This window comes from Salvia hispanica, chromosome 3, assembly GCF_029641045.1.
Source record: "Salvia hispanica isolate PSC_SH4W2 chromosome 3, Shi_PSC_v1, whole genome shotgun sequence".
Lineage (NCBI taxonomy): Eukaryota > Viridiplantae > Streptophyta > Magnoliopsida > Lamiales > Lamiaceae > Salvia > Salvia hispanica.
The window spans coordinates 56390437-56405662 of record NC_142694.1 but is presented as its reverse complement, the minus strand read 5'-3'; the positions used below and the strand labels follow the sequence as shown (position 1 = coordinate 56405662).

The 15226-nt window shown below is 33.2% G+C and overlaps 1 protein-coding gene across 3 annotated transcripts; it reads right to left on the bottom strand.

The window, feature by feature from the left end:
- Positions 1–6686: 6686 nt before the first annotated feature.
- LOC125214536 (Tetratricopeptide repeat (TPR)-like superfamily protein) lies at positions 6687–11570 on the bottom strand. Of its 3 annotated transcripts, none has more exons than XM_089068858.1 (4): positions 8805–11570; positions 7457–7608; positions 7123–7250; positions 6687–6989 (listed from the first exon to the last, which is right to left on the bottom strand). In XM_089068858.1, the coding sequence occupies exon 1, from the start codon at positions 11563–11565 to the stop codon at positions 8815–8817; it is 2751 nt and encodes a 916-aa protein (XP_088924984.1). In that variant the 5' UTR covers positions 11566–11570; the 3' UTR covers positions 6687–6989; positions 7123–7250; positions 7457–7608; positions 8805–8814. The 3 variants fall into 3 exon arrangements, with proteins under 3 accessions (XP_088924984.1, XP_088924985.1, XP_088924986.1); XM_089068859.1 differs by having other exon boundaries at positions 7457–7571; XM_089068860.1 differs by lacking the exons at positions 6687–6989; positions 7123–7250; positions 7457–7608 and having other exon boundaries at positions 8962–9117; positions 9312–11570.
- Between the last annotated feature and the right edge of the window lie 3656 nt (positions 11571–15226).

Below are 15226 nucleotides of genomic sequence, written 5' to 3'. Positions count from 1 at the left end.
TGATCAATTATTGTTGGTTTGATTGGACTTGTATATGGCTTTCTATTTACCACCAAACTTATGCTAATTAACAACTTGCCTTCTTTCTTAATGGAAAATTTTCAAACTGATCTAACTTTATCTGCATCAAGAATCATTTTATCATTTTGCCGAATACTTTCCATTTTATACAGCATCATTACACGCAATGATAAACCAAATCCTAGTCAAATTATCAAATACGAAAACCGTTCGTCGATTACAATTAAGTTATTTTTAAATTATTGTAGTTTATAACACGAAGATAATTTTTAGATTATTTTAGTTCATAGTAGTAACACGGAATGAACTAAAATATCGTTAAAATGGCCTCTGTGTTTTCAAAATCCATCTAATACTATTTTATTTATTTTTCTGATCTAGCCATTAAAATTTAGTCTCTAATTATATATTAGGATAAGATTTTTAGTCACTATGCTAGAGATTTGATATGCTAAGCGATAGATTTTGAGCGACTTGTGAGCGCCCCCTTTTCTCTTCATTTTTACCTCACTTGCTTGCCGATTCCTTCCCTTTTTTCCCTTTGAGAACTGAAAATTTCTCAAAACTATATTAGTTCTATGTTACATAAATATCAGTTGCTAATATTGGGAGAAATTGATATTCATTAATCAGTGAACTAATATTGAGTTAAAATATAGTACTATATTTTATAATAGCAACTGATATTAATGTATTTATTATAATAGTATAATTTTGTGTCTCTTTGTCCTACTTTACTCTTTCCACTTAACACAGTAATTAATTAAAATTACATTATATCTTGTGCCGCTTAATCTTTCTTAGATCGAAGAAATATATTTTAATATATTCACTACTCATCTCCTAGTATGTATTCTGCAGTACGAAAACGCTCGGTGCATAATTTCTGATTCCGCTCATAATTGACAGTCTCTCCCAACTGCTCTTTGTTATTTCAAATGACACGCAGTCAATTGATTCCAAAAGTTTCTTAATTGAGTTTTCTTCTTGTGCAATTGTTTTGATGAATACTACCTACGTCCCTGAAAGAGAGATATTAATATTGACTCAAAACTAAAAGAGAGTAACGTAAGAAAAAGGGAAAAAATTAAGATGTTGTTATTTCCATTTTAGAAAATATTTTTCTTTTTAAGTTAATGTTTAAGTTAATGAAGAGAGAGTAAAGTAAAAAAAAGAAAAAAAAAAGTAGAAATGATGTTGTTTTCATTTTAAGAAACTTTCCATTTTTATTAATTAAAAAGAAAAAATTTTCATTTTTAATGAGACATATGGAGACTGCAGTATATAAAAGATGGGTCCTATTCTAATGCTTATAGCACCCTAATCCAAAATCAAGACTAAATTTCCACCCTTGAATTTTAAAATGAGTGGATGAGATTAAAGCTCACAAATCTCAATAAATAGTAGACAAAATATCAATAAAAGGATAATATCGTCATTATGTTATCATATGATAATTTTCGTGAGTGTTTTTTTATATCAACATTGTGCATTACAAATATCAACATTATGACATTAGAATATCAACACAAGGACAAGAAAATATCAACACATTTTTATAGAGATTGGACATGCATAATATTGAGATTTTGCCTACAATATATTGAGATTTTTTGTTGCATTTGTTGATAAAAACTGTTCATCAACATGTACGAAAATTGAAATATAATTTATCAAATTTCATCACCCGAACATCGTCAGAACATATGCAATTGAGATCTCGTTGGAATCCTTATTAAATTATCTTTAATTTGATATATTTTTTGCGAAAAAATAATTTAAATTGAGAGAGTTACGTAAATTTAAAAATTTGAGATAATTTTGAGGAGAGAGAAAGTAGTTAATTATAATTACTAATTTGACATTAATACCCTTTTAATTTAATTAATAATTATTTAAATTTAAAATATACTCCCTCTGTCTCATTAAAAATGAAACGTTTTCCTTTTTTGGTTGTCCCATTAAAAATGAAACGTTTTCTAAAATAGAAACAACTCTATCTCTACTTTTTCATCTCTCTTACTTTACTCTCTCATCATTAACTCACAAAACAACACTACATAAAACCTTGTGTCATTTCCCAAATGTTGCATTTTAAGTGGGACGGAGGGAGTATTACACTTGTCATTATATCAACCACAAGATCTTCTAATCTAATGGTTAAAAATTGGTCTCAATTTTGGATTGATAATTAGTTAGCAATTAATCACATCCCTATAAAAGATTATCGAATACTCCCTTCGTCCATAATTACAAGTCCACATTTGACATTATATAAGTTTTAAAAAATAGTACTATAGTAGAAAGTGAGTTGCGAAAAAATTAGTGGAGGTGACACTTTTATATATAATGATTTGAGTGAGATAAAGTTAGTGAAATTTGAGGCCCATTGCTAAAAATAATAAAAATATAAATAAGAATTTTATTGGTAAACGGATGAAAATAGAAAAATAGAATATTTATTAGTGGACGGATAAATAAAAACCATCATTAGTCTATTAACTAAAAACCAATGTACTGTATTCCACTAGTATTCTTTTGTACGGTTTATGATTGAGCCTCAAACAATTTTGTACACCCATGATAATCTTTTTTCAACGATGATACTCATTTATATAAACTAATTTTCCTTAAAAAAAATACTTTTTCATCATACTTATAATATATTCATGAGCATTTCATGTTATTAGTCATATTTATGCATGATTATAAATAAGATCAATTTTCAATCGTATATAAATAGTGTATTACGTTGCAAACATCAATTTAATTATATAAAGATAAGATATTACACGAAAATGGAATTTACCTAGAGAGCTCAATTCGAATACCAGTTTCTAACTTTCCTCTTTGGAATGAAAAAATTAGTTTGTCTACCATTAATGCATGATTTGCAACATATAACATGAGGCAAAGCTTGGGATTGGTTTTTTAAAATAAAGTAGAAATTTAGTTCTGAGTTTTGAGAAGCCAATTTACATATACGACTTGAAGATCTTTATAAAATATCAAAACACATATAATCAAAATGGCTCAAATTTGAATGTACAAACTACTCCTATTAATTACAAAAGGAGTAATAAGTGATTTCGAAAGTTATATACTGTAGTTATGAGCATCTTTGATAATAAATTAATCTAATTTTGTGAAAGCTTATCTGATACAAATCGCATTAAAGAATAAATAGATTGATGTAACGATTGACTTTTTGTCAACATTCCCTTAACCATATGATAGCATTACACATATTCAGCCCCAATTGAACTTATCCTTGTTGGTTAATAGTCCATTCTCAATCTTCATCTAATTATTGACAACTCTATTATACTTTTCAAATTCGTTAGTGATACGTCAAAATCATGATTTATTAGAGAAAACATGACATTTGTTGACAGCATCATTTGCTATAATTGTCATGGCCGAAAATAAAATCCACTATTTATTATTTTCTTTTACTATAAACTCTACTCTTCACATTTACAAATTAAATTAAGTATCTGTCTTGATTTAGGGTTATATTTCTTCTCCTTGATTTTATTTAAATGCGAATTATGTTCACAATAATAATATTATTATACTTAATAACTTAGTATATTATACTCCTATATAGTACAATGAAATACTCCAACAAAACAATTAAGTTGCAAGTATTTCGCAATAATATTAATTTAGTTGAGACTTAAGAGTGCTTCAAAATTGAAAAGTCTATAATAGTATTGCTCCTATATACTCCACTATAGATTGAAGCCAACTGGATACAACCCAATTTAGTCCAGATTGGAGGCATGCATTATTATCATTTTGTATTCATTGTTTTAAATGAGGCACTATCCCAGTTAGGTTTTATGTCAATTTGAAATGAATCACCAGTCAATTATTTGTCACAATATGTGGCTTTTTATATTTTAGTGTACGTGATTTTTTTATGATTATAATTGTAGTATAAATTCTGAAAATGGATGAATTATCTCCCATAATGATTTTTGATAGGATTCTTGTGCAAGAAATGGGAGCAAATGAATTACAGTTCTTATTTGAAAACCAGACATCGAGATGTAAATGGGTTTGACTTCGACTTCCACAACCTCAAGTAACTCATTTTCAGCATGATTAATATAAGCTTGACTTTTCTAGTAATTAGGAACTAATTAGAAACAAATTAAGGTATTAAAATAGCACTTTTATGTCAAATTTTCTTATGCAGATATTAATTGTGTGTAATTTGAAACTTAGGGGTATATTATCCGCGATAATTGTGGCCATTATCGTTAATTATCTAAATTAAGCCCATTATCAAGTTTGTCCGACTAAAAATATTGTTGGGCCAATTATTACATTTTCAATGTCGTTCTACAAAATGTCTAGTTTCTGTTTAAATTTTTTTAGAAAAATACTGTTCAATCATTTTCTGAAAGCCCTTTTCAATATGTCCACTCGCAATGAAACAAATTAATTAAATTAGTTATCATAGTATTGAAATAATATTCATAAGTCACTATATTTTGTACAACTTGAAAGCATGAGCTGCATGGATCTAGAATATTCGTCTACATGACTCACAAGAAACATACAAATTACAAAAACACGCATTAATTCAGGTAAAATAAAACCATTTCTAACTGTTAAATTTATCCAGATTTATAGATTAAAATTTCAATTATAATATGCCAACATTTCTGTAATATTGATTGTATCTTCCTACTTAGTTTTTTTGACTTAATGGAGCATCTCTCAATTCATTTGACCGATGAAGTCCGCTTTGTTGGCCCTGTTCAATTTTGATGGATGTATCCTTTTAAAATGCATCAATTTTATCACTTGTATCTATACACGATACACTCCTATTTTTTCTTTTTAATTATTGTTTTTTCTTAAGAAAGTTGAAAACAATGGTAAATGGAGTTGAGGATCATGTGAGTACAAAGATAAAGAACGTGCCTCGGAGGTACGTTAGAAAAAGTAGTGTCAAAGATACCGAGTATCAACTATTTTTCTAATTCAATATTGTGCATATATTCATCCTAAGTTTCTCAAGGCTACATACACTTATCTAAAGGGAGGATCCAAATATGCTAGATATTCACCATCCAATATATACTACTAGTATGCATCTAACTTATAAAAATTAGTTTTTGCTTAGGTTTTTGTTTAAACAAACCTAACCAAAAACAAACATTTAGTAATGAATTCAGCTAAATTAACTTGTATGTTTATCTGCCGAATCGTCTAGAAAGAAATATGAAATGTGGTTTTTACCCTGCTTGTTCCACATAAAATTAGTGTTTGTGGGGACTTAGGTATTTATTTTATTTGATGGTACAAGTACTGATTCGAGAATGCTAAGCCACAAATTATTCAAGTCGGCCAACATATTCTTGATTCCCTCGACCAAAAGGGCATTCTAGTATATTGAAATTGACTCTCCTTTCACATGTATATGATTCTATGCTTTTCACTTGATGTTGTCGTGATCACTATACTATACCTAATTTTCTGGTAATTGTATAATCGTTCCTTGTCTCTTAATTCGAGTCACGACAAGAGTAAACGAGTAACTATTATCGATCATATTGAAGAGAATGATCCATCCGTCCCACAATAGGAGTCACTCTTATTGTGAGCACGAGTTTTAAAAAATGTAAAAAGATGGTGGGTTGGAAAAGTTAGTGGAATATGAGACTCATTTTTTTATGTTGGATTTATGATAAAATGTGAGTGAAGTGAGTTAGTAGAATGTGAGACCTATTTAGCATTTATGGTAAAAATGAAGTGTAACTCTTATTGTGGGACAAACTAATTGGTAAAATCACAGTGGGATGTAGGGAGTATCTGACACTATTTATATCCATTGGATGGTCTGATCATATCCTATTATCCAATATTAGTTTTGGTTATTTCATTTAACATGTTGGTGTCACACATGATGTACATATGGGATTTTTTTAAGAAGCATCTTTTTATGATAGCAACTCCTGTTTGTCTTGATTAGTAACATAACAGTACGTAATATAAAAAAAATTATGACCATCTTATAATGATATCAACCATTGTACTATGTACGTTCTTGATAGTAACTTCTATAAAAAGCCCTAAACAGATTTCACAATCTCGCATTATAACCAAACATCACACACACTTGGAATTAAAATCTCATTGCTTCAAATCTCTCTATATCCAATTCTGTAATATCGAAACTTTCACTCACACGAATTCTACACTAGATGGGACTAAAAAGGTGGAAAATTGGACGAAAGCAAGCCCGGCTCCGCACGGGACTAAATCAAGATGAGAGAGAGTTTCGAGAGAAAAGGGAGAGAGCTACCTTGAGAGTTTGTGCTGCGATATCATACCTATGGAGAAGAGCTAAAGCATTGAACGGACATCACGGCCAGGCCCGGGAGACGAGAACCGGTCTTCAAGTGATGGTAGTGGAACCACACTTCTCTATTCCAGTCATTCCAATTAATAATGCGCCAATGTATTAAGAAAGTAGTAGCAAGGTAACCTAGTCTGTATTTTGAGTTCTCTTCTTCTTGTCATTTCTTATTTGATTATTAGTGCCGTACATGTCATCTAATGAACATGTGTTGTATATACATTTTGACTATAACATTTTGATATTTAAGTTGAAAATGTTACTTTATGTAATATTTGGTGAATACACATAAATTCAAGGACAAGACTATTATTGACCATTATATCCTTAACTAGATACTGTTATTTCAACTACTATATTCAACAGATTATATACATATATGTATAAGTTGCCCAACTACATTCTCTCTCTCCCAGATAATTGGTCTACAGTTTCAGATTTCCAACCGCTATGCCATCGGATTCCAACAACTGAAACTTGTAATTTCGTATACTCGCACTGTTGTTTTCAAAGCTTCGAGCACAACCCATCCACCAAAATGGTGCGACTATCGTATACAAAATCCTGGCTGGGCATAGCTGATACTCTGAGCCTGTCATGATGAGAAAATAACCGTTACATTTATGAATTTGAGAAAGAAAAGTTCAAGATGTCAAGTTTACAAACTAATAGAAATAGTTATAGACTAAAGGAGGAATACAAGTAAAGGATGGAGTTCGAATAACCTGATACAGTTGTTGAATCTTGTTTTACCGAGGTACACTTAATGATCATCAATCACTGTGGCATTTGTGGCTCAAGTCAGCACTCTTTGTTGATGGGCAATCTCCAATACTGCTGTAGAAACCTGTCACTGTCAGAAAAATACAAAATTTTAGCAAACTTGAATGTAAGAACTAATACACAGAATTTTACAGAAATTGAGAGATATGAATAAAATGCATATTAACGACACAATAAACTAAACAATTCCATCAGAGATATTTATACTTCAATTGGATATCTTAATGCAGAAGAGAACTGATGCAAGCAGGAAGCATTGTGAGCAAATTCTGGTACCTTAAGTGATTGGAGTCTGAGATTGAATCAATACTCAAGGTCAGTCTGGCAGAAGTCAGATGCTGGCAGACCTATTTTTTGGTTTGTTGGACGATCCAATCTGCATGTCCCAAAGCTGAAATTGACATCCAGTAAGAGTTCCAATAATATCACTATCATAAGAACAAAAAAAAAAAGAATGTAAGCCTTCACATAAGCAGAGGGCAATCTGATTATATTCTAAGAACAACCATACATAGAGTTTAGAAGAAGAAGAAAAAACTAGAGGAGGGAGGAGGAGGATATATTTATCTATATACTCCCATAAGAGTTTCCTCCTAAGGTAACTATACTACCTCAGTAGCAGTCATCCAACAATTTATCCCTTACCACCAATTCAATTCACATTGAGAAGTTGTAGACTTCAAGGCATCATACTCGCAACAAAAACATGATACAAATTTATATCCAGTATCTGCTTAAAGGGTTATTCTGATTTCAAGTGTACTTGGAATCATATGGGAGACAAAACAAGGCAAACAACACAATTTGAAAGACATCATATACCAGATGACTTTCACAGAAGCTCTCCATTATTTAATTCGATCTGGATCAATTATTTCAGCACAGCATATGATTTCAGATAAACATTTTATCTAAAGCTAAGTGGTACGTATATAGTTAAAAAAAAGTGTTGTCGGGAGAGCCGGGCGCATTAGGGGGGGGGGGGGATTTGATCAGTTTTTTTTAGAATTTGAAAGGCTATAGGCTGGCCCAAGCCACCCCACCAGCGTCCCCTGAATATGGCTCGCCCCCCAGCCACCTTGGGGTGATTCCAATCGAGCCTCGTGCACCCCACATGCTTTTGACAACATTTGTCAGAAACTTGTTAGGATAAAAAAATCAGATTAATCTACAAAACAAACGCAGTATTTTGCAATCATAATAATGAATTCAAAAGGTCCAGTCACTAATATGCTCGGGGTGACGATTCTACCCACTATTGTAAATCGATTTTTAGCATTAGTGATTTTAATCAAACGCCAAACAAATAAAACCATCATTCAAAGTTCAAAGGGAAAAGACCAGTCATCCAACCTGCTCTCATTAGGAAAAAGAACTGTCAATCTATCAACTACTAATCCTGGAACACACAGAAATGCACCCATACACCCAAAAACAACAAAAAGAAAGTAACAGATGCACAAAAATGCAACAATGCCAGGAAAAGAAAGAGGTAGAAGAAAAGGAAGAAGGTTAGCCACAAGAACATCATCATAAAAAAAATAAATAGATGTGTATTTCTTTATGAAGAATTGATAGCAAGTATTTTTGTAACTGCATGAGGGGAAGTAAAGTAAAGGCCTACCAGTCCAGAGTTAGTGGTTTTCTTTCTTTGATTGCTGGGACATGCAGTGAACCAATGAAGTATGTGCAACATCATCTAAATTTATTCCTCTATCAGACATGTGTTCCCACAGGGCAAAAGCTTCCTTTGCATCCCCTTCTTTGCAGAACCCATGTGACAGCACATTATAAGTCACAGAATCAGGCGTGATACCTTTGCTTAGCATTTCCTTCAGACCCTCAGCAGCCTCTTCCGTCCTACCCAACTTGCAGTACCCATGGATTATTATTGTATAAGTTATCTTATTCGGCTGTATGTTAAATGAAGACATTTCCTGCAAGACACTTGTTGCTTCATTCATCTGACCTAGCTTACAATAACCACCAATTAGTGCAGTGTAACATACTACATCAGGCTGCAAGCCATCCTTTCTCATTTCATCAAACAGATATGTTGATTCATTTACTCTGCCAACATTGCCCATTCCATGTATTAGAGAAGAATAGGTGACCAGGGTGCGTGGAATACCTTTGCTTCTCATCTCATCAAAGAGTTTGAAGGCCTCTGGCATGTTTCCAACCCTAGAGTATGCTCTAATGAGTATGTTATATACAACAGAATTCGGCTTAATATTCTGCTGGAGTAACATATCAAAGAAATTCATAGCCTCTTCAAAATTTTCACCATTGCAATACCCTGCTATCATTACTGCATATAAATGAACATCAGGAACAAGATCATTCCTTTGGCATTCGTGCCACAACATCAGCGCTTCATCCATTTTACCCTTTTTAGATAATCTGTTTATCAGCATGTTGTACGTCACAATGTCTGAGGAGATTCCTTTCTCAGTCATTTCTTCCTTGAGCTTAAAGCCAATTTCCAACTTATCCTCTTTGCAACACCCATAGATGAGTGCATTGTACGTGAAAGTATCCAACCTAACACCACAATCCAACATGCTCTTGATGATAGATTTGGCTTCTTGCACATTACCAATTTCAGAAAGTCCAAAAACGAGGGCATTTGAGGTCACTGTATTGCAACCAACTCCTGTAGCCTGCAGATCATAATACAGCTTTAAGGCTTCTGAATGCATATGATTCTGACAAAGTCTGCTCATCAATGTTGTCAGCAACATATTGTCAGGCCTCAAATTCTTAAAGATCATCAACGTGGTGTATGTAAGAGCAGAGTCCAATCTTAAGTTTTTACATAATCCATGAATGACAGAATGTATAGTACCTACGTTTATACTTAATCCTCCTTTCATCATTTTTCTTAAGAACTGCTCGGCTAAATCTATTTGATTGTCCTTGCAGAGTCCATTTATGAGAGTATTATAAGTAACTGAATTAGGAATAACACCTAGTAATGACATATCATCCTTTAACTTCAGGGCAATTGTCAAATTTCCTATCTTACAAAATCCATGAATCAATGTGTTATAAACAACAACATTGGGAATAAGCCCCTTACTCGACATCTCTTTCAAGACACAATCAGCTTCACCGTATTTCTGAAGCTCCATCAGGCTGTTAATCAGCACACCATAAGTAACATGAGTTGGTTGCATCCCCTTATCTACCATTCTCTCCTTAAGCTGGAATGCCTCTTCCAGTCTCCCGCTTCTACATAGGCCATGCATTAGATTGTTATATATAACAACATTCGGAGCAACTCCTTTACTCTCCATTTGCTTAAACAGTTCAATTGCCTCCTCAACCTTACCTCCTTTGCACTGCGCATTTATTGCAATACTGTATAAGTGAACATCTGGTGAAAACTTTTTCGAAACAATAGTAAAAACTTCGTAGCCTTTCTCAGGTTCGCCTTCCTTAACAAGAGTGCTCATAAAAAAAACGCAAGTCCTGACAGATGGAACCAACTCTCTACTGGCTAAGAACCTAAACACATCCATTGCAACATCAAACCCGAAGCTCTTAAGATCACTAACATAAACATGAGCCAAAATATCAAACGCTCTCACCCCTCCCCTAAATCTCTCCGAACCAACACAAGCATCTGCCAAAACAGTAGCAATCTCCCTATGCCAATCCCCAACATCATCCCTCAACGTCATGGGCAACTTTCCATCAATCAATCTTATCAAGAGCAACCGCGCAGCTGAATCGTGATTCTTAGAAAGCAACAAGTGAAACAATACGCAATACGATCTAAGCGAAAACCTAAAGCTGCAGCGGTTCCCCGCAACGTAAAAGAACTTCAATGCGGCGGAAGGATCAACATTATTATGAATTTCCCAAAAAATAGAATCAAATTGGCCAGGATTCAAACGCTTAAGCAAATCGCTACAGTGAAATGAATTCAAATTCGGTGCGGATAGAGCAGAAGACAAACTCGTTATATCACGAAATCGCTGATCAAATGCAGCTGAAGCAGGGGGATTCGGCGATTGAGGCGCCTCTTTTGGTTTAGGTTTAGCGATTAGATTCTCCGGTCGCGGTAGAGGATGAGGCGAGACGGTTAGCGGTCGCTTGATCGGAAAGAAGAGTATCGCGGCGGTGTTGGTGGCGGATTTCTGGAGGGCGGATCTTCTCATGTCCATATATAGATTGGGATTGTAATCGGCGAGATTAGCAGGAGCGGAGGTGAAGAAATGGAGGTCTAGAGAGGTGGTGTGGAGAGAGGGGATGGTGGCGGCAAAGCCATGAAAATCGGGGAGAGGTTTAATGATAGCGGAAGAGAAGAGGCCACGATGGTGAGAGAGAGAAGAGGTCTTTGACAGTGTTAGATCCCAACACCAACACCCCAAAACCATAGAAAGGAGATGCAGGGTTTATGACGAGAGAGCTAAGAAGACTCACCGGATATTTTATTGGGCCGGGTTTTTTTAATTTTGCTATCGGCCCACTTTGATCGTATATCTAAAAATTGTTATTTTCGGGATTGCAATAAAATATAGAGGTCGTTTAACGTAGGTGTAGGAAAAACTAAAAAAAAATAACATATTATACTAAATTTACTGTACCAAAAAATTGTAAATATACGAGTTTTTAGAATATAGTGATTTTCAGTAAGGTATGATACCTTATAGAAATTTTTGAGTATGACAATGGTATGAATTTTTTTATATCGTGGTATACTGATATTTACGATATACTCTTTATGTAACGTCCCACTTTTTCGAATCCTAATTTTTGAGTTATAAAATTTTCGCATTAAATGTTTTTAATGCTATGGCGTATGTGGATTAATTAATGAGTGATTTAATTGCATGATTTCTTCGTGACCTAATTGCGTTTTGGAGTTGAGATTGATTGAATAATAAAAAAATGTGGAAAATATGACGTGGTTGTTGAATAGTCAAAGCTGTGGAATATATGACGTAGCTGTTGAAAGGTCAATGTGTTGAGAATATGAAGTGGAAGTAAAAATGGTTGATTTTGTGTGCATACTTTGATGCGAAGTAATATAATTGTGGTGAATTATTTCCCAAGGGATGAGTGAGACTAAATAGGATTTTCATAAATATCCTACACATATTATTGGAATTTTCGACCCCTATTATTATTGGAGAAGGAATCATATTTTTCTTGGATTTAATTATTTGCTTGGGATAGTTATCCAAATTAAATCCAAAGTACAATTATTCTCTAATTCCTCTATGGAATTTTCGAAACCCACCTTATTGCATGGAGATTTTCGAAAATCTCCTATTTATGGGAGAAGGAATTATTTTAATATATTATGTGATCCCTTATTTATTCTCTCCCATTAATAAATTCAAATATCCTAGCATATCTTACTATATCTAAGAAGATCTTGTCATATCCTATTTAAATTAGGAATTTAATTTGATTCCTTGGGGTGAGATTCAAAAATTACGCCACTTTCCTACTATATTTGAGAGATTATTATTTTATTATGCTTCGTGATATTTTATTCTGCTCCGTGAAATACCAAATTAAATCATAGGCTAATTAAATAGCCTAAGATTTCGAAATCCCCTTATTTCTCACCAGAATTAATGCCAACTCCCTCCCCCATATCTTTCCAAATCTTTATTTATTTAATTGTGGGATTATATTCTTGAACTCTATAAATAAGAGAGAAAAGCCCTAACCCTAGCCACACTACACGCCTCCCTCTCTCCCTCTTTCACGCTATTTTCTTCTTCAACTTGTTTTCTATTTTATTCAAGATCTCTTCATTCTTTACAAAGAATTGAAGTTAAAACCTTAAGAATTGTTGTAGAATCAAGGCTATTACTTTGTTCTACCGTTCGTTCTATCAAGAAAATGTATTTTTATATCAATCTTTTCTCATCTAACCGATTAATCGGTGTTCTTGAACCCTCATGCATATAGATCGAGTGAAAGGGAAAACCAATTGATGAATGGGATGCATGTGTGTGTGTGCATGCCTCGGTGTGCGTGCGCGCGTGTTGTGTGTGTGCGTGCGATGTGTGTTGTAAAACACTCATGCGTGACATATTTTGATGATAGATCTGGAATTGTAGTGCGAATAAAGAGTGATGTGATAATCATGTCTTGATTTTGAATGGTGATATTAAAACGAATTGATGGGAAAAGAGACACGTTGGGAACATGCATGATTTTTGAATCAATGATTTAAACTGATTTGTGATACACATAATTTAAAGGTGATAACTCACGCTCTCAGCGTGATACCAAGGGGAAGAGAATACTTGCGATCTAAGCCGTCGAGGTGGTCTTTTCTTTTAAAATAAGGACATCGTCCTAAATCTTTATTGATGAGAATGAGATCTGTGTTATCATACCTTGATTTGTTTTGTCGTGCCTATCCCTTGTGGCTATGCCACTATTGATTTAATCGAATTCGGATCCTTGTAGAGCCGCATACTCTACTTGGGTTAGTGTACACCAATGTTAGACCGTGTGCCAGCGTACGGGTTGGCCGGTCTAGTGACCTGGATTGCGGCCGCATTCCTTGTCATGTAGAATGAGGATATGGTAAACGTTGATGTGAAAAAATGGTTGCGCGACCGTGATTTTGATAAAGGATATATTGTGGTGCCTCGAGCATTTCTAAAGATAAAATCCCGATGGACACTTGAAAATGGCATGATAACTACTATTATGATAAAACTGTTTTCGGTATAAGTACACTGAGTATGTTTATAGTACTCAGCCATGCATGTGTTTTCCCTATGTGCAAGTTGAGCGGCGACGAGCGGTTGGCGGTGTTGACCAAGTAAATTGAATAATATGATTGTTTTGAAACTCCGAGTGTAGTTGTCTCTTGGTTGTTTCCGCTGAAACATGAAACTTATTATTATTTGGTTGAGTTTGAACTTATTCCTTTTGGTTTAGAATATTGAGACATGATGCATTTTGGATTATATTAAACCCTTGCCTTTTGGAGCATAAATTATGATATCTATTCATCATTAGGTTTCTTGATTAAGCCGTTGTTTTGTTGCTTAAATAGTTCATTAAATATTTTGGTCAAATCCCTTTAAATGAAACCCTAACCTGTGATCTTTGCTGCATTTAAGTCCGTCTAGTTAACGATCGTCATATTTATTATACCCTAGAAGGGCGGGTCGTTACACTCTACGTCCGCGAATAAGAGTCTCGGTTCACTTTTAACATAGAGTGAACTACATAAATGGTACTTGATCTTTCACTTTCGCACGTAAATGGTACCTGATCTTTATTTTATATCGCTTTTGGTACCTATAAATCACATTTTTGGTACCTGATGCAATTTTCTTCCCAAAATGTCCTCTAAACAAATACATTTTCTCATTTATGCCATAAAGGATATTTTAGGTATACATAAAATTAGTACCAAAAGTGATATTTTAATATCTTCTCTCATTCTCCTCACTCTTTATACTATTATTATTAATCAATATTAATATTATTATTTTGATGTTATAAATTAATAATTAATTTATTTTTAATATCATTCAAATAATAATTTGTTTTTGGTACCTATAAATCACATTTTTGGTACCTGATGCAATTTTCTTCCCAAAATGTCCTCTAAACAAATACATTTTCTCATTTATGCCATAAAGGATATTTTAGGTATACATAAAATTAGTACCAAAAGTGATATTTTAATATCTTCTCTCATTCTCCTCACTCTTTATACTATTATTATTAATCAATATTAATATTATTATTTTGATGTTATAAATTAATAATTAATTTATTTTTAATATCATTCAAATAATAATTTGTTTTTGGTACCTATAAATCACATTTTTGGTACCTGATGCAATTTTCTTCCCAAAATGTCCTCTAAACAAATACATTTTCTCATTTATGCCATAAAGGATATTCTATGCCAAAATTAGTACCAAAAGTGATATTTTAATATCTTCTCTCATTCTCCTCACTCTTTATACTATTATTATTAATCAATATTAATATTATTATTTTGATGTTATAAATTAATAATTAATTTATTTTTAATATCATTCAAAT